This window comes from Dreissena polymorpha, chromosome 5 (genome assembly GCF_020536995.1).
Source record: "Dreissena polymorpha isolate Duluth1 chromosome 5, UMN_Dpol_1.0, whole genome shotgun sequence".
Classification (NCBI taxonomy): domain Eukaryota; kingdom Metazoa; phylum Mollusca; class Bivalvia; order Myida; family Dreissenidae; genus Dreissena; species Dreissena polymorpha.
The window spans coordinates 98,880,779-98,893,444 of NC_068359.1; the positions used below are offsets into that span (position 1 = coordinate 98,880,779).

Genomic DNA, 12,666 nt, shown 5'->3' on the forward strand with positions numbered 1-12,666 from the left:
GGAGGGCAAAGGGGCATGGTGTATTACTTTTCAAAAAGGCATTTTAACGCACAGTTTATGCAAACAAGAGGGCCTGAAAGGCCCAAAGTCGCTCACCTGAGATAGAAAGATAATATTGGGACAAATCTTCTGACCAAGTTTCATGAAGATTGGAAAATAAATGTGGCCTCTAGAGTGTTAACAAGGTTTTACTATAGCCATATAAGGAAAAATGCCCCGCCCCCTGGCGGCCATGTTTTTCAACCAACTGGCATCATTTTCAAACTCGTCCAAGATATTATTGGGATGAATCTTCTGACCAAGTTTCATGAAGATTGGACAATAAATGTGGCTTCTAGAGTTTTAACAAGATTTTACTATAGCCATATATAGCCATATAAGGAAAAATGCCGGGCCCCATGGCAGCCATGTTTTCTAGCAAAGGTTACCATTTTTTAAATCATTCAAGATATCATTGAGACAAATGTTCTGAGCAAATTTCATGAAGATTGGAAAATAAATGTGGCCTCTAGAGTGTTAACAAGGTTTTACAATAGCCATATAAGGAAAAATGCCCCACCCCCTGGCAGCCATGTTTTTCTACCAACCGGCATCATTTTCGAACTCGTCCAAGATATTATTGGGATGAATCTTCTGACCACGTTTCATGTAGATTGGACAATAAATGTGGCCTCTAGAGTGTTAACAAGATTTTACTATAGCCATATAAGAAAAAATGCCCCGCCCCTTGGCAGCCATGTTTTTCAAGCAAAGGTTACCATTTTTGAACTCATCCAAGATATCATTGGGACAAATCTTCTGCGCAAATTTCATGAAGATTGGAAAATAAATGTAGCCTCTAGAGTGTTAACAAGGTTTTACAATAGTCATATAAGGAAAAATGCCCCGCCCCCTGGCGGCAATGTTTTTCAACAAACCGGCATCATTTTCGACCTCGTCCAAGATAGTATTGGGATGAATCTTCTGACCAAGTTTCATGAAGATCGGACAATAAATGTGGCCTCTAGAGAGTTAACAACATTTTACTATAGCCATATAAGGAAAAATGCCCCGCCCCTTGGCAGCCATGTTTTTCAAGCAAACGTTTCCACTTTCGAACTCATCCAAGATATCATTGAGACCAATCTACTGACCAAATTTCATGAAGATTGGACAATAAATGTGGCCTCTAGAGTGTTAACAAGGTTTTACTACAGCCATATAAGAAAAAATGCCCCGCCCCCTGGCGGCCATGTTTTTCAACCAACTGGCATCATTTTCGAACTCGTTCAAGATATTATTGGGATGAATCTTCTGACCAAGTTTCATGAAGATCAGACAATAAATGTGGCCTCTAGAGAGTTAACAAGATTTTACTACAGCCATACATGTATATAGCCATATAAGGAAAAATGCCCCACCCCTTGGCAGCCATGTTTTTCAAGCAAACGTTTTCATTTTCGAACTCATCCAAGATATCATTGAGACCGATCTACTGACCAAATTTCATGAAGATTGGACAATAAATGTGGCCTCTAGAGTGTTAACAAGGTTTTACTACAGCCATATAAGGAAAAATGCCCCGCCCCCTGGCGGCCATGTTTTTCAACCAACTGGCATCATTTTCGAACTCGTTCAAGATATTATTGGGATGAATCTTCTGACCAAGTTTCATGAAGATCAGACAATAAATGTGGCCTCTAGAGAGTTAACAAGATTTTACTATAGCCATACATGTATATAGCCATATAAGGAACAAGGGACAAAATTGTCACAAAACCAGGTTTTCATTGTGAAAAAAAATCTGATAAAGGGAGAAAACTCAAACTGAACTTTTGAAATGAACAAACAAAATTAACCCCCTTTGTAAGTTTGTTTTTAAAAAAAATCTATTTTTAGTCGTGGCGACCTTGACATTGGAGTTATTGACGTGATTCTTTCGTGCGACACACCGTCCCATGATGGTGAACAAATGTGCCAAATGATTTTAAAATCTCACAATGAATGACATAGTTATGGCCAGGACAAGCTCATTTATGGCCATTTTTGACCTTTGAACTCAAAGTGTGACCTTGACCTTGGAGATATCGACGTAATTATTTCGCGCGACACACCGTCCAATGATGGTGAACAAATGTGCCAAATGATTTTAAAATCTGACAATGAACGACATAGTTATGGCCCGGACAAGCTTGTTCCGCCCGCCCGCCAGCCCGCCTGCATTCACCAATCTAATAACCAGTTTTTTCCTTCGGATACCTGGTTAAAAATGCCCCACCCCTTGGCAGCCATGTTTTTCAAGCAAACGTTACCATTTTCGAACTCATCGAAGATATCATTGAGACCAATCTTCTGACCAAATTCCATGAAGATTGGACAATAAATGTGGCCTCTTGAGTGTAAACAAGGTTTTACTATAGCCATATAAGGAAAAATGCCCCGCTCCCTGGGGGCCATGTTTTTCAACCAACCATCGTCATTTTCGAACTCGTCCAAGATATTATTGGGATGAATCTTCTGACCAAGTTTCATAAAGATCGGACAATAAATGTGGCCTCTAGAGATTTAACAAGATTTTACTATAGCCATATAAGGAAAAATGCCCCGCCCCTTGGCAGCCATGTTTTTCAAGCAAACGTTACCATTTTCGAACTCATCCAAGATATCATTGAGACCAATCTTCTGACCAAATTTCATGAAGATTGGAAATAAATGTGGCCTTTAGAGAGTTAACAAGGCAAATGTTGACGCCGCACAACGCACGACGCACGATTGACAAAAAGCGATCACAAAAGCTCACCATGAGCACATTGTGCTCAGGTGAGCTTAAAAGGGCAAAAAAAACGTTCTCTGGATACCTGGTTTTGAGAATAACATTTAATCACGTTAGAGGCAGTTAAGGGAAAAACATAAAAATATAGACAAGCACATTTAATGGTAATTGATGTATTTAACTAACTTTATTTAATATTAATATATTTATCTTGCTTTGTCTTCCATTAAAGTTCCATGCTGTTTCAGTAAACTGTAGAGCATGACAAACATAATAAAGCAATATATGCATATGAATCTGATTATAAACAGATCCACTAACATATAAATGAAACCATGTTTGCTTTATCCAATTTTTTAACGATAATCCTGCCAGATGTTTTAACTTTGCGAGTAAACTGAATGTAAACACTTGTTTCCGTTACATATATCCACTGAATAGATTACTAATGAATATGTTGTCGGCATCGAAAACGTTTTTAGCATCGTTCGTTATCACATGTTTAAATTTGCATTTCAGTAATCCCTTCTAAATGTATGATCTCCATCGTTTATTTGATCGTTATTTGCCATTTTTGCAGAGAGTCACAATTTATTTGTTCTGTATGGTCCGCCATCGTGTTAAAATGATGTAATCGACAGGTGCGCATCTTTACGTAAAACTGTATAATATGTCCATCTAATACGAGATACGCATTTAATTCAATATTCTTAATGTTTGACTTGACCATGTAATTTGCGACAATTTCTATTTTGAAATAATGCGGACGCTGTTCATTATTATTGTTGTCAACCCAAACTTTCGAGCACGCCATTTTTGCATGCCCAAACAAAGCTTTTACTTTAACATAAATACGATTGGTTTATTCTATTTTAAACAGACAATGAAATTTGTCGATAGTAAAAATACGGATCTGATAAAACGCTTGTGAATATATATTTTAATTTTTGTCGTCGACAGTTTTATTTTTTCACGCAGGACTTAAACACTGTCGGCGGAATTTATGAAAATAAAATTGCTGATAGATACTTTTATTTTTATTTCATTTTGACATAAAATACGGTCCGCGCTCCCGTAAATCAATTTATTAAAAAATGTTGGCCTCAATATTTCAAAAGTTATGGCCAATGTTAAAGTTTTCGGACGGATGCACTGACAGACGGACTGACAGTTCAACTGCTATATGCCACCCTACCGGGGGCATAAAAAGCTTTTACCATAAGTAAGAAAACCAAAATATCTCAAAATGCCACAACAGCAATAACATTTATGTAGAGTAAGCTTCTTTTTTATACAATTATATATATAAATACATGTAACTATTTAATGTTACTTCTTTCCACGTAAATAATATGCCAGTGGGGAATATCCTAACTCTGACAATACATCATTCAAATGATATAAATTTGTGAAAAGCCTAAGATAATCTTACCATGAGAGGTTGCAGTTTCATTTCTTTGTTGAGCCTCTGCCAAGTTATCCTGCAGAACAGAAAAGTACTCAGTATGTCTCATTAAACCAGGGCAATACAACAGCTTAAGAGGATACTTGGTTCATATTTACATTTTTGACACAATAATAGCAAGAGCTGTGTTTGTGAAACACAATGCCCCCTACTGCGCCGCTTTGAAGCCATATATTTGACCTTTGACCTTGAAGGATGACCTTGACCTTTCACCACTCAAAATGTGCAGCTCAATGAGATACACATGCATGCCAAATATCAAGTTGCTATCTTCAATATTGCAAAAGTTATGACCAAGGTTAAAGTTTTGGACAGACACACACATACAATGACAGACAGTGACAGACAGACAGGCCAAAAACAACATAAAAAGCTAAGTCTACTAGGAATTGTGCATTGCACATCCAACTGTTCTAATGTTTTATACTTCTCCCTGGTGTAAAACAGTGGCTCTTTTAAACAAGTATTTTTTATTTGTTTCATGTAAAATACACAATGTAACTCGCACTATATTTCCTCAAAACTTAGTAAATATAACTAATAATTATTTGCCTAAAAGCGTCTGCGATTGTGGAGTTGAATTCTGGGAATTCCACTTTCATGTTGATTAAAATATACATTCTGAAAACCAGATTAAACCAGTTAAAACAAGATAACAATGAAGAAAGCAAAGCAACAAAAAGTGTTTGAGAAGTGTTTAGAGCACTTCTTCATATGATCTAAAAGGTACTTATGTCTATTTTATGGATAGGACAATTTCCATTATTGTTTTATTTCAGATGACAAAGATAGGATCATAACATATTGTTTTTGTTTGTTTTCCTTATGCAATTATCTAAGTTTGAACTGTGTTACTGATGTAAGTGTGTGGTAAAACATTGAATTTTGCTACATGTTGTATGAAATGCAGTCATTCCCATAAGTGCCGGACCGTCGACCTGACCGACTTTTTTTAGGCAGGTCTGATTGAAAATGCTATGTTGTCAGTCCAAATGTCTGGTAAAAAAAAGCAGAAGTTTATTTATTTCATAGAATTAAAATCTGAAAATAAAAGAGCTCTTCAAAGAATATGAGCAGTAACAATTGCGTCGTATTGTTTGTTAACATTCATGAAATGTTCCTGCGCATGCCCACTGAAAACTTCAGAGTAAAAAGTGTAAATAGCTTTTAAGGTTAAACAAAAACACGTTCTGCAACTCAGATCATTGTTATTGGGACATTAACAGTTTGTTCCCAATCACGCTTAATAGTGCATTTTAATTGATTTATATATCTTTGTGGCCAGTTTATTGACATTTGTGAGTTGTCATATAATTTACCGACAGAGAAATAGTTTTCACTGAATTTTTCGTAATACCGATAATTGTTTTGTGCGTTTACATGTAATTAAAACTTGTGTTCTGTTGTTTTAGGTACTTTATTGATTCCTAACAAGTATAAATGTGATTTTTTGTGTAAAAATTTATTAACATTCTTTAGTCCATGTCACAGTCACTTAACTATAAGGAGTGCATTTTTTCTTAATGTGGGGAAAAGGCCTGGCCTTCAATTTTAGGAGTAAAATATACACAAAAACTGAAAATGGGGGAAAATATTTCTAAGGTAAAAACTTGACAGTTTGGAAATTTGCATGATTTTAAAGAAATTAAGTTGGGAGAAGGGGCCTCTTGGGGTAATGGGCCTATATAAGGCCCTGCTAAAGAAAGAAAAAGCCCTGATCAGTATCTGATAACTTTTGATTCAACAGCAATTTGCATACAAATATACAATAATTTTCAATTAAGAAATTGCTTTGTATTTAGCTAATGTTTGGTTTGAAAATTTTCTTTTAGAATACCATGAGTGTGTTGTGATTTGTTAGTGTTCAGTGTTGTGTTGCTTATTTTCCATTTCATTTTTCCAATTATCATTATGTCAACAAATTTGAGTCATTGACATGATGTTTTGGTCATATGAATCCCAGTCAGGTCCTGCAAGTTTTTATGTCCACAGGACCGAATGTCCTGTGGACTATAAATACTTTTGGGAATTTCGGGATATGAACTTTCAAGTGCGTGTCACATAACTGAATAATTATATAGTTAAGAAGGCATTTTCAGTTAAGGACAAGAGGGCCATAATCGCCCTGAATCGCTCACCTGACTAAACTTTCTACATCAACTTAAATTCTATCAGACCCATATACTACAATCCCAAGAAAGATTTCATTAATTAATACATTCTGACAAAATGTCATTAAGACGTGATGAAAGCTGTGACCTCTTTCATCAACACAAGGTTTAACTAGAATTGGCCCGGTGACCTAATTTTTAACCCCAGATGACCCATATACGATCCAAAATCAGATATAATCAAGATAAACATTCTGATCATACTTCATTAAGATCAGATGAAGACTATGACCTCTATTGTCTACACAAGGTTTTTCTATGATTTGACCTAGTGACCTAGTTTTTGACCACAGATGACCCAAATACAATCCCAACCCAGATTTCATCAAAATTAACCTTCTGGCCAAATTTAATTTAGTTTGGATGAAAACTGTGACCTCTTCTGTCTGCAAAAGTAGTTTTTTTAAATTTGACCTAGTGACCTAGTTTTTAACCCTATATGACCGAAATTCAAACCCAACACAGATTTTAACAAGACAAACATTCTGACAATATTTAATTAAGAGCTGATGAAAACTGTGACCTCTATTGTCTACACAAGGGTTTTCTATGATTTGACCTAGTGACCTAGTTTCTGACCCCAGATGACCCAAATACAATCCCAATCCAGATTTTATCAAGATAAACATTCTGATCAAATTTTATAAAGATTGGATGAAAACTGTGACCTCTATTGTCTACACAAGGTTTTTCTATTGTTTGACCAAGTGACCTAGTTTTTAACCCCAGATGACCCAAATACAATCCCAACCCAGATTTGATCAAGACAAACATTCTGACAAAATTTCATAAAGATTGGATGAAAACTGCGACCTCTATTGTCCACACAAGGTTTTTTCTATTATTTGACCTAGTTTTTTACCTGGTGACCTAGTTTTTGACCCCAGATGACCCAAATACAAACCAACCCAGATTTCATCAAGATAAACATTCTGACCAAATTTCATAAAAATTGGATGAAAACTGTGACCTCTACTGTCTACACAAACAAATTGTTGACGGTTTCTCTATTATTTGACCTAGTGACCTAGTTTTTGACCCCAGATGACCCAAATACAATCCCAACTGATTTCATCAAGATAAACATTCTGACCGAATTTCATAAAGATTGGATGAAAACTGCGACCTCTTTTGTCTACACAAGGTTTTTCTATTATTTGTCCTAGTTTTTGACCTAGTGACCTAGTTTTTGACCCCAGATGACCCAAATACAATGCCAACCCAGATTTCATCAAGATAAACATTCTGACCAAATTTCATAAAGATTGGATGAAAACTGTGACCTCTACTGTCTACACAAACAAATTGTTGACGGACGCACACACGCACAACCAGGGATCATATTTTTTTCGGTTTTGTCGGTCCTAGACCGATTGGGGTCATGAAAGACCGATTGAAAATCCCAAACAGTCGGTCCTATTCTGTTTGCTAAAATTTGCATGTCATGAAATCGATTACACAGTGAACATGCTAACACCCCCTATTTACATTCTTATCTCGATTAGGCGTGATATACCATTCGCTGCAGTCTCTAAACCGGTCAGGACCAGTTTATTGCATGTCAGCCGACTAGTATGACCCCCAAGCAGCGAAGATTCACGCGGTTGTGTATTAGTCATGCGTGAATAACCCGTGTCAATATCAATCGATAATTTCAATGGCTTATACCTAGCACACAAAGAAGAAAATCGGATATTCTGCAATAATTGTGGGCGGACCTTATACACTAAAAGCACGCGCTGTAACTAAACAAAACATGCCGATACATTTTCCACCAGGGTAATAATCCGGCAATAAATTAATGAAAGTCGCGGATCTGATCGACAGAACAGCCGAAAGTTATTTTACGGGCGGATCCGAACTTCACACAAGTACACAAGAAAAATAATATACATTGTATTAAGTTTTAGTAAAAATCGTGTTAGAATCGAAATAATTCGTGTACTTTATTGTTTGTTGTTGAATAACCACGACCGGAAGTTTAGATGCGTGGTATCAAATCACACAGATTAATAATATTGACAACGATGAAAAAAGTCAGATAAAACAGCACACGAAACACGGAGCGTATATTGACTCATCTTGAGTCCGTGCACGAAACAACAATGAAATAGCAAATGATAAAACCAATTGAGAAAACTCGTATTTACCGTTTAATGCCTAAGGGAATTTAACTTGTACTTTTATTATACCACCTTCATGAATGGCAAAATCAATTGTATATATTTTAACATAATTTGTCATGATTTCAGATATAAATTTTCGGACACATTTTCCCCAGTTAAATCCAGACCGATTGATGTTGACGGAAAATATGATCCCTGCGCACAACGGATGCCGGACATCACACGGTCACATAAGCTCACCATGTCACTTCGTGACAGGTGAGCTAACAATATATGGCCTGGACTTTAAATGGTGTTTAGTGTTTACATTTTTAAATGTATTTTCAACTTTATAACTGCTTGAAAGATAACATCTAGTTAAAACAACATAGCACTGTGTGGCAACAAATACACAATAATGTATATCAAGTTTCTATTGATAGTTGAAAGGAAATTATATTCTGATATGAAGCAACTTTCAATCAAAGCGCTGAAGGCACTGAAGGTGTTCGCTATTGCATAATCTTAGACACACTTCAGTTTTCAAAATTATGTTATAGCTTTTTATATCGCATGTTTGAAATGAACACAACCCATTTCAAATTTATAAAGAGTGTGTCTTAATGCAAATGTCGAGATGTGTGTGCACTGTTTATCCTCATATATATGTTATGTATAGAGACGAAATAACAACAATATGTCTCTTTTTTTCACAATTGGTTGATGCACTGGCAACCATCTTTAGAATTTTGTTTCCTTGCTAAAAAATAACAAGCCTATAATCATGTTCATGTTGTGTTATGTGTATCTAATACTGTATCTATTTTCTTTAAATTATTGAGCAACAATTTTGCCAACATGACAGACTTTTAATGCAGCATTACGCCCCGTTTTCACTGAAAGCAGCCAATATGTACAGATTTCAATGATAAACTGGCAAATGTCGTTGCACAAGCTGTTATAAACACTAGACTGGCCAATATCGTTGAACAAGCTCTTAAACTTTATGCATGCTGTCTGCTATAGTGTACCAGTGGTTAAGAATAAACAGGCAATGATTATCGTTACTAGCTGCAGTTGTCTACCCTAGCATAGTTAAAGCAGACTGATTTGCAAAACTGCCTCTCTACTTTAGCGTGAGCTAACGTTCACATTAAAAGCTAATTACTCAGTCTAGGGAAATAATACGTCTGAGTCCACAGTGCAACACATATTTAAAATGGGCACCATTATATGCATGTAGTACTGAACAGTCTACATAATCCACAATACCGAACTATTAATCCTGCATTGCGCTAGACTATGGAAATATCCATCATAGTTTCTTTCTTAAAGATAACCTTAGATTTTCCCTGCAGAGTAATGTTGTTTTTTTTATCAAAAGTGATTTCCTGTATGTCTTTAGTAATGCAACATTTTTTGCTTACCACATGGCTATGATTACAAAGGAAATTGGAAAGACCCTGCTATATGCTCACAAATGACTGAAAATTACTTGTCTATCAGACCAAGTGACCAAACTTGTGTAAATAAGGGCTTATTTAACCAATAAGGGTTTACGTAAAATTGTGAAGCCCAACTATATTAACAGAATAAGTAGATATAAGATGGGCCTAGATTGCTCACCTAAGTTATTTTGTTTTACAAGTATATATTAACCATTTGACCCTAAGGACCTGATTATTTTTGGCCCCTGTGGTATGGTATGAGGACCACTACCTAAAGTCACACACCAAATATTCAAGTCTTTGGCCTTGTGGTTTCAATTACGAATTTTTAACAGTTGTTTTGATATGCCCCAAATAATGGTTCCTGTGAAGTTTTGATAAAATCTACCGAATGGTTTAGGATAAATGTTTGATGACAAATAACAGCCGATCATATGAGCTCACCATGAGCATGTTGTGTTCAAATGAGGTGAAAGCAGCAGCACAGTAAGAGTTAAATGAGCTCAAAACAAGAGCTGTCTCCATAAGATGACATATGCCCCCGAAAAACGCTTTGATAAAAGTTATGAGCATTTTTTTGAAACCTAAACGCAGATTTCGAAACCTAAATGCAGACCCTAAGTTCAAGGTCAAGGGGGTCAAAATTTGTGTGGGTATGGAAAGGCCTTGTCCATATACACATGCATACCAAATATAAAGGTTACATCTGAAGCGACATAGAAGTTATGAGCATTTTTCGAACCTAAACTCAAAGTGTGACGGACAGACAGACAGACAGACAGACAGTGCGATCACTGCCCTCCTTCGGGGGCATAAATATCACGATGTTTAGCCACCAACTTTAGAGAGAACTAGAGCTTTTTCACAGACGTGACGTATACCCCCACATGCCGCACTGACACAGACTATTTTGCATACTGTCTTCACAAAACAAGAGAATCTAATTTATGGTGATTTTTATGAATTATTATGCCAATATCATTTATAACCATTTTGACCTTTGAACTCTTGCATTCTTTCACGACACACCGTCCAATGCCTGAGAACAAAATTAATGTACTGAGTCATTTTAAAATCCCACAATGAATGACATAGTTATGGCCCAGACAAAATCATTTATTTCCTTTTTTGACCTTTGAACTAAAAGTGTGACCTTGACCTTGGAGATATCATCATAATTCTTTCGGGCGACACACCGTCCAATGATTGTGAACAAATGTGCCAAATGATTTTAAAATCTCACAATGAACGACATAGTTATGGCCTGGACACGCTCATTTATGGCCATTTTTGATCTTTGAACTCAAAGTGTGACCTTGACCTTGGAGATATCGACGTAATTCTTTCGCGCGACACACCGTCCAATCATGGTAAACATATGTGCCAAATGATTTTAAAATCTCACAATGAACGACATAGTTATGGCCCGGACAAGCTTTTTATGGCCCTTTTTTTACCTTTGAACTCAAAGTGTGACCTTGACCTTGGAGATATCGACCTAATTCTTTCGCCCGACACACTGTCCAATGATGGTGAACAAATGTGCCAAATGATTTTAAATTCTCACAATGAACGATAAAGTTATGGCCCGGACAAGCTCATTAATGGCCATTTTTGACCTTGGAACTTAAAGAATGTCCTTGACCTTGGAGATATCGACATAATTCTTTCGCGCGACACACTGTCCAATGATGGTGAACAAATGTACCAAATGATTTTAAAATCTCACAATGAATGGCATAGTTATGGCCCAGACAAGCTCATTTATGGCCATTTTTGATCTTTGAACTCGAAGTGTGACCTTGACCTTGAAGATATAGACGTAATTCTTTCGCGCGACACACCGTCCAATGATGTTGAAAAAATTTGCCAAATTATTTTAAAATCTCACAGTAAATGACAAAGTTATGGCCGGGACAAGCATTTGACCTTTGAACTCCATAAGTGACCTTGACCTTTGAGATATCGACATACTTTTTTCACACGACACACCGTCCCATGATGGTGAACACCTGTACCAAGTCATTTTAAAATCTAATGATAAATGACATAGTTATGGTCCGGACAAACTTTCGGTTAAAAACGCAATAAGTGACCCCATGACCTAGTTTTTGACCCGGCATGACCCATATTCAAATGTGACCTAGACATTATCTAGATACAACTTCTGACCAAGTTTGGTGAAGATCGGATGAAATTTCGTGACAGACAGACCGACAAAGTGACTCCTATATAGCCCCCATTACCAATGGTAATGAGGGTATAATAAACAATCAGAGAATCCAGTTCCTACCCTGTAAGTTCCGAGGAGTTCATCACCAAGGAGTTGTTGCAGGAATGGACAATTAGGCGAGTGTCTCACATGCTCAAATAGAGGCTCATCCCCTGGACTCCAGTCCTTGAGGCCAATACCGCACTGGAAACAGCGAACCAGATCTGCTTGGCCTAGAACAACAAAATGGAAAATGGGGTTCAAAATCACATTGCACATGTCCAGTCATATATTCCCCAGAAAGTAAAACATTTGCATACAGTTGAGCCCCTCTAAACTGGCTGTTTGTTCGAGCATGTGAACATTCTAAAACCACACCATTTCAACATGTGTTTTTATTAATAAATAATCATCAACCATATGAATGGAAAGAAAACAACAACAAATTGTTATTTTATCTGTCATTATGAAACTGAAACAGCGCAACTCTTTCATCAGTTGGATTTTGTCTTG

At 36.6% G+C, this 12,666-nt stretch overlaps 1 protein-coding gene across 4 annotated transcripts in view; it reads right to left on the reverse strand.

Annotated features, from left to right (window-relative positions):
• The window catches only part of LOC127881057 (uncharacterized), a 101,013-nt gene that overhangs the window by 23,625 nt on the left and 64,722 nt on the right, over positions 1-12,666 (reverse strand). For all 4 annotated transcript variants that reach the window (XM_052428654.1, XM_052428655.1, XM_052428656.1 and 1 more), the window contains 2 exons: positions 12,235-12,386; positions 4,185-4,233 (listed from right to left, as the gene is read on the reverse strand). In XM_052428654.1, coding sequence (XP_052284614.1) covers positions 4,185-4,233; positions 12,235-12,386 — 201 coding nt within the window. The remainder of the gene's footprint in view (positions 1-4,184; positions 4,234-12,234; positions 12,387-12,666) is intronic.